General features: G+C 26.7%; 2 protein-coding genes across 3 annotated transcripts in view; one reads left to right on the plus strand and one right to left on the minus strand.

Annotated features, from left to right (window-relative positions):
• Nucleotides 1-2,112: 2,112 nt before the first annotated feature.
• Nucleotides 2,113-4,578, minus strand: LOC126896777 (protein N-terminal glutamine amidohydrolase). 2 transcript variants are annotated; one of them, XM_050669864.1, is made up of 5 exons: nucleotides 4,276-4,578; nucleotides 2,869-3,025; nucleotides 2,636-2,778; nucleotides 2,422-2,546; nucleotides 2,113-2,324 (listed from the first exon to the last, which is right to left on the minus strand). In XM_050669864.1, the coding sequence occupies exons 1-5, from the start codon at nucleotides 4,332-4,334 to the stop codon at nucleotides 2,218-2,220; spliced, it is 591 nt and encodes a 196-aa protein (XP_050525821.1). In that variant the 5' UTR covers nucleotides 4,335-4,578; the 3' UTR covers nucleotides 2,113-2,217. The 2 variants fall into 2 exon arrangements, with proteins under 2 accessions (XP_050525821.1, XP_050525822.1); XM_050669865.1 differs by having other exon boundaries at nucleotides 2,220-2,341.
• A 112-nt stretch (nucleotides 4,579-4,690) lies between these two features.
• Nucleotides 4,691-12,926, plus strand: part of LOC126895482 (trafficking protein particle complex subunit 10-like) — a 10,669-nt gene continuing 2,433 nt past the window's right edge. Inside the window, exons 1-16 of the mRNA XM_050667408.1 lie at nucleotides 4,691-4,917; nucleotides 4,978-5,198; nucleotides 5,314-5,507; nucleotides 5,587-5,785; nucleotides 5,848-5,959; nucleotides 6,036-6,223; nucleotides 6,325-6,531; nucleotides 9,217-9,346; nucleotides 9,385-9,440; nucleotides 9,749-9,984; nucleotides 10,059-10,165; nucleotides 11,277-11,376; nucleotides 11,563-11,686; nucleotides 11,795-12,016; nucleotides 12,078-12,269; nucleotides 12,331-12,585. Coding sequence (XP_050523365.1) covers nucleotides 4,851-4,917; nucleotides 4,978-5,198; nucleotides 5,314-5,507; nucleotides 5,587-5,785; nucleotides 5,848-5,959; nucleotides 6,036-6,223; nucleotides 6,325-6,531; nucleotides 9,217-9,346; nucleotides 9,385-9,440; nucleotides 9,749-9,984; nucleotides 10,059-10,165; nucleotides 11,277-11,376; nucleotides 11,563-11,686; nucleotides 11,795-12,016; nucleotides 12,078-12,269; nucleotides 12,331-12,585 — 2,610 coding nt within the window. The 5' untranslated portion in view covers nucleotides 4,691-4,850. The remainder of the gene's footprint in view (nucleotides 4,918-4,977; nucleotides 5,199-5,313; nucleotides 5,508-5,586; nucleotides 5,786-5,847; nucleotides 5,960-6,035; nucleotides 6,224-6,324; nucleotides 6,532-9,216; nucleotides 9,347-9,384; nucleotides 9,441-9,748; nucleotides 9,985-10,058; nucleotides 10,166-11,276; nucleotides 11,377-11,562; nucleotides 11,687-11,794; nucleotides 12,017-12,077; nucleotides 12,270-12,330; nucleotides 12,586-12,926) is intronic.

The raw sequence follows: 12,926 nt of genomic DNA on the forward strand, positions 1-12,926 counted from the left end.
ACAACATAAAAGAAGATTGTGAATAATTTTTATCATCGACTCGAATGTAACCTCAGAAATTATGACACAAATTTATTTATACAATTAATGTAAAAAAAAATTTAATTATACTACTAATTTTTTTGATATGCTAATGACGAATAACTCATGCAAATTTTGAAGTAATAATTTTTTTTATTTAACCTCATTTGCTGATATGTCGACTTAAATATCTTCAAAATATCAAAACTGAATATTATTCAACTCCTGTCTTATTCGAACAGGCATTTGCGTTATTAAAATTTCTTTCATGGAGCTTCCTAATCTGCTCTTTCTGCTGTTGCTGTATTGTGGACTTAATATGTTAGTCGTTTAAAGTAATATTTTTATTTTTCCAAAATATTGGTTTTAATTTTTTTTCGTTCCTATTCATGGCTACTAAAGTAATTTACTAATTGTTCAGACATCGGTTATAGTATTAATGCTAGAAAAAGAAAAACAAAGTTTTTGGTTCGTAAAGAAATTGTAACTGAAATTTACTCAAACTGTGTTTACTTAATAAGCTTAAAGTACAACTAAAAATAATATTTGTAAAAGTTTTATATAGGATTGTTGCGTTATGATTTTATTTATTTTTCATTTGTCTTTATTTACTTCAAATCTATATGAATTCGGTTTATTTTATTAAATAAGATCAATATTAGACAAGCGGTGTTTATATTCTCTACTTTGAAGTTTGATCCACAGTCAAATGTATTTTTAAAATACCGCAAATAATAAGTATGCTCATAAAATAATAATACCTTGATATTTTTATATAATACGTGGCTAATTCGACACAATAGAACACAAAGACGATTTTCTGATCATGGAATTTATAATGTGATCTCCATGTCCCTTAAAGGAACCACAATGTATACGTAATATAAGGAACAACTCTTCAAAAATTCTGACAGCCCGTCATTATTTCTATTGATGCTATACAAATTTTCTGACCTGTCGATTACCCAAGGCCACTGCCGCTATATCATTGAGAAACCAATTTGGAGGAATTATTTTCTCATGGCGCCAATGATCTTACATTATATCAAATTATATTCTGACATAATTTGATCACAGCAGGTAAACTATCGCTTATTAACTGCCTTAACGAAATTCTGTTGCTGCTTAAATAAAATAAAATAACAATACTGTAGTTAGTGAAACAGTGGCGGATTATTAACATTTTTCTTCAAAGAATAAAATTTACTTGAAATATTTATCAGAGTTTTACCCTACATATTATATAATGTAAAAAACGATGTCTGGGATGGTCCTTGGACTATGACCTCCCTTCATTAGTTTACAACTCTAGTGAAACCACTAAATACTAGTGCAATGTTGATTTACAATGACATGAAAGAATTGCAACTACTTAAATTTGATTGCTCGACAAATTTATACTAGTCCGCAAAACTTGTATAATTTATGCGTTTTTCTCTAGTATACATACAATATAAACATGTAATATAAAATGTCTTTAAACTAGTGTGGTTATCCAGAAAATTGTCAATTGAATGGTTTGCTGCAAAAAGAATGGTAGCTCTAACTTTTTTTTATTTTTAAGACAATTATTAATCATGTTAAGCCAATACATATAGTTTTTACAATTTTGCAATGCAAATAATTTAGAGATATTCAAATTTTCAAATTATTTTGTTGAATTTAAGTTTTACAAGTTATAGTCTTAGCCAGTGATGTATCCAGAATTTTTGATGAGGATAGGGGTTACTGACTTTTTTATTTAATTAATATATACTTTTAATAGTGCTAGTCATACTTTATTGTGATATTTGGTTACAGTCTATTAACCTCCCACTTATTATTTAAGCTAATTAAATATATATGTTTCCATTAAAAAAATAAAGTTGATACCCAAGATTTAAAGAAAATTATTTTATTACAGATAAATGAAAATATATATGTATCTAACAAGAGACCAAAAAATATTTTAAAAAAAATTGAGGGGCTAGCATTAAAAAAATCAATCTGAATATTTTGGACTAAACAATACTATTACAATTATTAAGGTTTCATAAATATCGTTTCAAAAATGTCTTTTTTTTATCTAAAAATTGATTGTTAAAAAAATAATCTTTAATTAAAAATGTTAGTTATGTAATATTTATTATAGTTGTACAATATCCTAATAATATGAAAATATTATTTCAATACAATATAATAAAAATTAAATAATAATTAATGTGTTTGAAAAAATTTATTCTTAAAATTCTCAAGATCATATATTTGACCATATTCATTAGATACATCCATAGAAATAAAGCAGCTCAAGTTATGCTCTTGATCTAAAATAAAGTTCATACTATTATAACTATATTATTTCTTAAGTGAGACTTCAAAATTAAATCGCTAATTATAACCAACTAAATAATAAAATTTAACCTTTATTTAAAATTGGTGGGTAGGTAGGTGGTTGCATCAGCCACTGATCATTTTCATTCAACATATGTCGTCGATCAGAAGAAAACTTCAATAAATATTTCTTTGCCTCAATAACCCTGAAATATCTATAAATAAAACCTATGAATTAAATATCTTAACTTTATATAAACTTGAATAATATAATAATAAAAAATTGATAAACATTTAAGTATACCTATTATACTTTGACTGATGGTTATCATCTCTAATAGCTTCATTTATATATTCTAAAAATGTTGCTGGAAATGATAATGAAGAATCTAAGTCAAAAACTAAAATTTTATTATTATGATCCAATAATAAAAAAACATGATAGTCCTGTAAGAATCAAAATTTACTTGAATAATATCATTCTATATGTAAATTTGTATCATATTAAATTTTGCAAAGATTTTGCATCATATTTACCCAAAATACTAAACCATCATCATGTGTACTAGATTTCTGTTTCCATAGAGGTACACATTTATTTGAATTAGATACAAAAGTGACATAACATTTAAATTCAGAAACATTTTTATTAGCACTTAAAATATTTTTAGCTAAATGCCAAATGTTTTCTTCACTAAAAATTATTTGAATTCAATATTACTAAATTTATGATTATTTTAAAATTTCAAATGAATTGAAAATTTTGGTGGCCTAAATAAATTAGTTAGGTTTATGAAATCCCTTGATATGTAGATACCATGGTATAATACAGTTGTGTTCAATAGATTTTTTTTTTTTTATTCTGCTCTTAATATCATAATTAATTGTAATACAAAAGAAAATATTTGACAACAAGAAAAAAAATCCTAATAATAGAACATTTGTAAATAATGGTATGTAGGCTACTAACTACTTTACAATGTATTTATTAAGAATTTGTTGTTATACTTAGAAATTGTTTAGAAAAAAATTAAAAGATAAAAGTATAAAAAAAATATTAAAATCTCCCACATCAGTCGTCCTGATATCGCATTACATTACATCCCTCCATCTCTTTTTTGGTCTTCCTTCAATATTCATTTCTATAACTCTTCTTGCAGTTTCCTATTCCTTTCTCCTCATAACATAACCAAATCATCTAAGTCTATTTTCTCTCAACGTATCCACGATTGACGCAACACCTATATTTTCTCTTATATGCTCGTTCCTTATCCTATCTCCTCTAGTCACTCCATTCATCCCTCTAAGCATTCTCATATCTGCTACATTCATTCTCTGCTCTACTTTCTTGTCAACCGCCCAACACTCTGAACCATACATTATAGTTAGTCTCACTACAGTCTTATAAAACTTACCTTTTAGCCTCACTGAAATTTTTTTATTGTATAACACCAAACGTTTCTTTCCACTTCAACCACTCTCATTTAATTCTGAATTTTAATAAAGGTATAAATGTCTTATTATAAATAAAGCTTATGTACTAGCATTCCAAAATCAATAAATATGTGTGGGATTGGTAAAAATGTTATTTTTAACAAATAGATAATTTTTAGGTTTTTATTTTATGTGACAACCCTAAATATTGAATAATAGCTAACTAAAATAATAAAATATTGATGAGTTTACTTCTAGTTATAAATATATATTACAAAAAAGTTATAACTGTTTTATAGGAAATTAATTGAAATATACATGAGCACAGTCTTGTTACTGCTAGGAAATTACGAGAATTACTATTTTTTTATTTGGAGTGCATAAATTTACAAAATTCGAATGCACTATACATTTCCAAGAATAAAATGATATATATATATAGATGGAAAAATAAAACAAAATTAATTTTTTAGTACAATTATACTAAGATTAATTTTAATTAAATCATACCAATAACAAGAAGTATAAATACATTCTTTTTTAGAAGGAAATTTTAAAGTAGAATCCATTTTAGTATATCAACATCAAAATCAGCTTTATATTATTTAAAGCTTTGTACACATTTTATACACATTAGATGAAATACTTATAATTGCATATCTTAGAGTAGAATAAAATAATAAAAGAAAATATATATTTCGCTAAACATATAAATACATTTTCGAAAAAAATGATAAAAGTATGCCGGCTTATTATTATCAATTGCTGTATCCGCGATTTTTAGATGGATTAATTAGGTCGTAGTTATTTTTCTCGATTTAGTAAAAATCTGGTTATGGTTTATGATAATGAATTAGACATTAATTTATGTCTTCTATTGTTTTGATAAGAAATAAATGTTTGATAAGGAAATTTAAAAATAATTTAGGCCAATCATATCATTTACTTAAAATTAATTGTTAAACTGTGAACGTCAATTAATGAATAATGTGAGCTACATCTTTTTATTGTTGACCAGTGTCATAAACAACAATCAATTGTAATATCTACCATGATCCAAATTGTGTTTTATTACATCAGAAATAATGTCTAATCTCAACACTATTACTAATGATATACTTCGTATTTCTGATTACAATCCTTTAATTACATGTACGTAAAAACCCTTGTTTCAATTATTCATTAATATATTCATTTAAAAATTTTTTTAAGATGCTGGTGACAAGGAACTATTTGAAAGTTTAAAAGTAGTATTCAGTCAATCGTTAGGGCAAGAGCCAATAGAATGGAGAAGACAGTATGGTAGACCTATGAAAATGGTTACATTAACTACAGATTTTGTTCCATTTAATAAAGATGCAGTTGCTGAACAGATCAGCAGCCGAAATCTTGTAGGTCGTCCAATAATGCACACATTTTGGACTCAGTGTTTAGTAAGACAATTTAAATGTTCTAAAATTTTTATTTTGAAATACTTCAATCATTTTGTATAAACATAATTTTCACTCGGTATTATTATATTTATAACTATTCAGAGTATTGATTTAGGATATGGAAATCTATAAATCATCACTCAGGGATGAAATTGATCAGTGGATGTGTGAAATGAATAAACACAACATAATAGACTGGGTAATTATTGTAGTTGAAACTTATGATTTGAGAAAACACAACAAATTATTATCTCGAACAACTGTTTTTGATAAAATTAAAAGTGATTTTGCGGAAAAAAAAGCAGATCGGTTAGTAAATATAAATCAAGTTTATTTTAATATTAGAAATAAATTTTTCTCTGAATACATTTTTAAAAATAATTTATAGTTGTTTGTCTGTTATAAATCCACCAAAATCTGAATTACGTTGTGGTAGTAGTGCATGGCGAGCATTAATAACTAATGTACGTCTGTTAACATTAACTGCATTTGATAGACTTTTTTTAAAGTATGAAGACTACATACGAAGTTATAGAGAACAGAGAAATGATCCATCTTGGAGTTTTTGCAAGTATTTTTTATATCAGGTAATTGAACTCTTAAAATATTTAATGTTATTTTTATTTAAAATATTTGTAATTTTTTCTAGGAAGAATTAGCTTTTGCATTAGAAATGCTTGGACTTCATGATGAAGCATTAGTTCAGTATGATGAACTAGATGCTATGTATACACAATTTATACTGAACTCTTTAATTGGAAGTGAGTAAATATCCTTTTTTAATTAAAAATGTTTTTTTTTTTTAAAGTATACTCGACACTTAATATAAAATATTAGATGTGCCAGAATGGTTAACTGAATTTCAAGGCTCCCTAGAACGATGGGCTGCTGTTTTATTTATTGATAAAATAAGTCGTAAGCAAAGAGATGCTATCAAGAAAAAAAAATTATCATTCTTAGAATTTAGGTGCTATTTATTTTCTCGACAAGCATCTTTATTAATAGCTGCTCGAAAACCATGGCTAGTATGTATACATTTTACATTTTATAAATTAAATTAATATAATTTATATATTATATAAGGTATAACTATTTAAATATTATATTCTATTTAAAATATTTATAGGTAGCAGAAAGAGCATTACCATTCCTTTATCAAGCAGTAAGTGATCTGTCGACTTTAGAAATTAAATGTCCACCTGGTTCTATTGCCTGCTGGGTTTTACAATGTATTGCTCAAATTTTAACTATTTGCCAATCTGTTAAAAATTCATTAAATTTGGAAGAATGTTCACACCATACTGCTCCTCTTTTGTATTATTCCTTAAAAAAGGTAATATATTGTAATTGTTATTACACTACAGTGGACCCCCGGTAATCCGACAAACGTTTTGTAGGTCAGTGTCGAACTATCAAATTTGTCGGATTATAGAATATTCCCTAAAGACCTCCTATAGTCCAGAACTTTTAACAAAAGAGTACCTTGTAATCCGAAAAATCACAAATCCAAATATAAGATTTGGTCTTGACAGGCCCTAGTGTGAAGTATAAATCATGCTTCATTATGTATGTCGACTTAAGTAAATTAAACAACACAATAGAAAGCTTATGTTTTATTATAAAATTAACGTCATTAATGCTAGAGAATTTACAAAAAACAATAACTTTACATTAAGGAATACAATTACAAAGTAATTGTGTTTAAACAAATGTACATACTAAAATAATAAAAAATTATAAATAAAAATCATAATATGAATTTATGAAGCATGAAAATATTTATCAATTTTTTTTCGCTTAACATTGTTGAAACGCGAGACCAATGCTCTGTCCCTCAATCTTCTTAAAAGTAAAAGTTCGTTGTAGGATACACCATTCTCCTCGGCCTATTGCAAACCCAGTTTAAAGGCGTTAGCTGTATCTTGTGCTATCACTTGTGGAGTAGTTGCAATTACGTCGTCGTCATCTTCCTGATTTATGGTTGTGTTACTAGATATCTCTTTTATAATCTCATCGTCAGACATTTTATAAAAAATATTATCCTCCTTATCCATTCCATGGTACAAGATTTCCAAATTTTGCGATCTTATCTGTGTTTCACAACACAGCAACTTTCTCTATTATTTCCGAAGTTACACTGATTTGTGGATTGTTGCTAGGACTGGTGACTATATCCGGCCATAACTTTTTCCAAGACGATGTAATAGTTGACAAAGGTAATGCATTCCACGATTGACAAAGAGCAAAAACCAAGTCTTTCATATTGAATTCTTTTAAAGTTTTTTCTATTGGCTGATCTTTTGATACAGCTCTCAGAAGTAGATTTTTCTTATAATCTTGCTTGACAACCTGAATGATATGCTGATCCATTGGTTGAATCAGTGTAGTGCAGTTTGGTGGAAGAAACATAGCAGTGATGCATTTATCCTCAGTTGTCACTTCTTCTTCAGACGGATGACTGGGAGCGTTATCAATAAGCAATAACGCTTTTTGAGGAAAATTATGATTTTTCAACCATCTATTAACTTCTGGTACAAAGCATTCATCAAACCACTTCTTGAATAGGTCTTTTGTCATCCACGCACTTTTATGACCATAATAATGTACAGGCAAATCAATGTTTTTGAATGCACGTGGATTTTTCGATTTTCCAACGACCACCATTTTTAGCGCATGTGTACCCGCAGTATTTGCACATGGTAGTATGGTTACACGCTCTTTACTTACTTTCGCCCAGGTACGGATTTTTCGTTATAAAAACGAAAGTTTTGTTTGGTATCACACGCCAAAAAAGTCCTGATTCGTCTGCATTACATACACATGTGATGGGTTAAGATTTAAATCTTTCCACCTCATGGCTCTATACAGGTAGTATCATTAGAAAGTTTCTCTCCTGTTATAATCATTAAACGTATGCCATGACGACTTTTGAAACGTTCTAACCATCTCTTGCTAGCCACAAAATCATTTTTTTTTATAATTTCCTTATAAAAAAACTTAGCTTTCATGGCCAACATGGGTCCCGAAATTGGTGCATGCCTATTTCTTTCCTAAAGAAACCACATGTACAAAGTTTCTTCCACTTCTGGATATTCAGCTTTCTTGAGTGTCTGTCTCTTGTCTGGCCCACAGTCAGTAGTTGATACGAAGTTTTTAATCTTCTCATGTTTTTTTTAATATCATAAATTGTAGATCGGCCTACGCTGTATTCACTTGTTAAACTACTAAAAGATTCATTACGATTTAAACGGTCTAAAATATCACATTTTTCTTTAATTGTCAGTGTTTTGTGCTTTCGCTTCTAGGCTTGTGACGACATAATTTACTAGGTACGTATACGTAATACATAATGAATAAACAGTAAACAAAGACTCTATACTTTGAGCACAATAGTGATGGCACAATTGTAACCTGTTCAATCATGCATTATCTACACTAACGAAGATTGTAAAAAAAATACCCAATAATAATAGACATGTCGGATTATAAGGGGCGCCAGATTAACCAGGGGCCAGATTACCGGGGGTCCACTGTATATATATATATATATATATATAGATAGATAATATTATATTATATATATTAGTATATAGAATTATACTTTTCTAAATAGTAATCATTATTATTTTAATGGAACTAATGAAATTTATGTATAATATTAACTCTATTATTGTGTTCTAGTAGAACGCAATCATTTATTTTGTTTATTTAATATTGTACTAATTGATAAATTAGTAATTAATATTGTATTACTATCCAGTCTTGGTTTAAGGATATGTTTTGGTATGATATTTAATTAAGAATACCTATTTTGTTGATAAACAGAATAATGAAGTCGTACATTGTTGATTTTAATAGGTTAATTATTTTAATTTTCATAAGGTTAAAAATGTAATTTTATCAAAGTTTAAATTTTCGTTTGACATATTTATATCACTTAAAATATATACTTCTAATTAATATTTAGTATTAATATTTATAATTTAGATCGTCATTAAATTTATTAATATTTGATTAGTTATACGAACTTGGAAGTTTATGTGGTTTACTACCGGGAAAAGTCCAAACTACTGAACATCTCCATAATGTGCAAGTTTTATGCAGTGGTATGCAGAGTGGTCATGACTTATCTGCTGCGACTGAATCTGTTGCAACACTCAAAAGGGCTCTNCTGCGACTGAATCTATTGCAACACTCAAAAGGGCTCTATCATCTTCAGATACATTTAGTAAACATTATTTGGTAATTAAATAATTCATAATATCAATGATCTTAGTTTAGATGATTAAAACGTAATAAAAAGAAATGTTTTGGAATAGCTGAATTTGCTTTTTTATTTACTTATATATCAAACTAAAGAGAATAAAATACTTTCTTGTTTAAATTTATCTGTATTGTTTTATTCTTAACTGAAGTCTTTGTGAAAAAACAAACATTATTTTAACTTTGAATTGAGACTTTAAAATTTATCATTAACTTTTTTATGTTATTATAAAGCATTTCTTAAAAAATAATTTTTACTAATTAAAATATTATTATGTAACACAAAGGAAGTTGCTGAATTAGCTATTAGTGCTTACAAACATAACAAATTAATGAGGTGTGCACATAGTTTAGTTGGTTTGGAATTGGCCAAATTTTACACATTATCTGGTGATACTACTAAACGAACAATGTTTTTAGTCCGAGCATTAAACATTTTTGAACAAGATAACTGGGATTTATTAGTTGTTCAAACTAATTTAGAATTAGTAAAATGTTTTAAAAAAATTGGAAATGTTGATCAGTAAGTTCTTTCCTAAAAAATCTGAAACCGTTTGAAAATACAAATTTTTTTTTTTTAATAATTTATTGTTTAAGGTTTGTGAAAACATGCCTACAGCTATGTTCTTCTCCTAATTGTAACATGCAAATAAGGCAAGATCATTTTGATCAAATGTTAGAAATGGTTAATATTTCTAATATAGGTAAGTAGAAATTAAACGAATAAACTAAATAAAATTAAAATAATTGATAAAGATAAAAAAAGTTTTCAATACAAATTTATATAGTTATTAAAATATACATTTGTTAATAAAAAAAACAGGGTAATTTAAAAGATTTTATCCAATTATAAGCTGACATTATTCACTAGCTGCTCAACTTAGTTTAATTATTCTTAAATACTAAGATTTGTCAAGTTTATTTGCATTCTTAATGAATAGGACCTTGTGATAAATTAAATGAAACCCTTCAGTACAATCTGTTTGTAATGAAATTTCAACTCTATACAGAAAGTATTTTATATATTTTGCTGAAGTCAATGCGAAATCAGCCACAATTATTTAATGTAATTTTAAATACTTATTTAGCTGAAACTTCAACTGCTTAAAACATTCAGTTCCATAAATGTATTTAAAAATCATGCTGAAAAGTTATAAAAACTAAAACAAAGAACTTAAAACACTTTATGATTTATTTTTGTTAGTAACAATGTCATCACAGATTGATTTACACTAGAAATAACTTAAAAAACTTACTATCCTTATGTATAATAAACAATTAAACTAGATCAAGCAATTGCTGAGTTATATTAACTTAAAACTGGCGGAACATTTTTGAATCACATACAATATTATTAAAAAATATAATGTTATCACAGGTTAAATAGACATGTTTAATTTGACCAAATTACTTTTTAACATTTGTAAATTGTACATATTGCTATAATTAATTTTGCTATCATAATATAATTTCTAAGTAAATTAGTATCTAATTTTAATTTTTTTTTTTGTGTCTGTGAACGCTCAATCTCAGCTCTCGCTGGACCGATTTTGATGAACAATATGTCAAAAGATCACAAATTGTATCTAGTCGAAGACATACCCTTAAAATTTGAAAAAAATTCCCTCGTTCCCCGTAAACAGGGTAAATCCCCAAAAAAATTACAAATTTAAAAATTGCTTATTTTTGACATTTTTTCAATTTTTTTTTTTANAGCGTTCACAGACACAAAAAAAAAATTAAAAAATTAAAAAAAAAATAAAAAAACACATCATAGTAAAATTAATACCTTCTCAGCTTCGCATCGAAGCTAAAAAAGTGATAGGCTACCTATTACATATAACCATGTATATCAACAAGATGGCCATTTGGCATCAACTGGTACAATGTGTTTAAATTCTAAGTCATACCTAAGGTATCATTTAATATATTAAATACATTTTTTTTTTTTAATTAATAATGTTTTAACACTATTGTCTATGTACTATATTGGCCAAAAGAAAAAAATTATGTGGAATTCCTTTATATAATTCCTTTATGCAATTCATTGTATAAATCAATAACATATTCATATTCATATTTTCATTATTATTATACTTAGGCGACAAGATAGTCATAGAAGAAAACCTTCAGCTATTTGTAGTAAGAATGATTTTTGTGACACCATCTCTAATGAAAATGTTACTATTGTGCCTGGTCTTAACTGTATAGACTTAACATTAAATGTAAGTATTTGGATTTGAAGAATAATATCTTTATACTATAAATAGTATTCTAAAAACATTTTTTAGTTTTATACAATTTAATTTTTATATTTTCATTTTTTTTCTTAGGATTCTAAAAATAAAGAGTCTGGAATTTATTTTCTAGATAAAATGGCTGTAACTTTATCTCAAAATCTAGAATTGGTCACTAATTTACCAAAATCTTTAATATTTGAACTTAAAAGTACCAACCCTACAGTATCACTTAATCTTTCTGATGGAAAGCCCTTATTTGCTGGGATAGAAGAAGTATCTCTTCTCTGTATAAAATTTGGAACAAAAACTATAAAAGTATCAACATTATTAACTTTGTGATTTACAATTAAAATAATTTTTTTTATTTAAAATGTAGGCTATTAACAAAATTAAATTAAATTCTACACCAGGCCTAACTTTTTGTCTTCAAGATAATACAGATTTCAGTTCTGATATTTACATCAATTCTTCTACATTTATAAATTCAGGAAATTCAATATCTATACCGATAACATTTTTTGCACAACTTCCATCATTAAAAGATCATTGTGGGACTATTCAGCACAAAGTATTTTTTTTTAATCTTATAGTTTATTTCAGTATCAAAACTTTAAAGTTTTTACTTACAGCTATGGGTAAAATGTGAAAATGATGACCATGATCTTGATGAAATAATGTGTGTTTCTATCGATTTTAATCTTCCATTAACCATTACTCATCGATTACATACTTGTGAGTTTCGCAAATATGTTGGTGTTAATGTAAATTGTCATTCATATTCACCTTTGGCACTTACTGTACCAAGTATAATTGGAGTCAGTCTTCCACCTACCATCACTGTTATTAAACTAATTTCAATGAACCCACTGTTTGAACCATTGACTGTAAGTTTTATTTTTAATGTTTTTATGATAACAAAAGTAGAATAATTATCATAAATACTCATTTTCCCACTGGGTTTTAAATTTTTTTTAAAGGGTTTAAATTTAGGCTGAAGATTGCATGCTGTGGACTTGAAGATCTTATAGAATTCTCTTTAAGAGGTATTTTCCTCAAAATAAGAGCACAATTTTTTCATATTATTTGCAATTTACATAATTTTATTGTTAGTGTTATTAATTAATATAATATATATATATAGTAATTCCACCCCGCCTACCAAAAAAAAAAAACCATAAATAATTTTTTCGATATTTCATTCTAAATCACATATGTTTTTTTTTTT

Source organism: Daktulosphaira vitifoliae, unplaced genomic scaffold (genome assembly GCF_025091365.1).
Source record: "Daktulosphaira vitifoliae isolate Bord-2020 unplaced genomic scaffold, ASM2509136v1 Scaffold_1, whole genome shotgun sequence".
In the NCBI taxonomy this organism is placed as follows: domain Eukaryota; kingdom Metazoa; phylum Arthropoda; class Insecta; order Hemiptera; family Phylloxeridae; genus Daktulosphaira; species Daktulosphaira vitifoliae.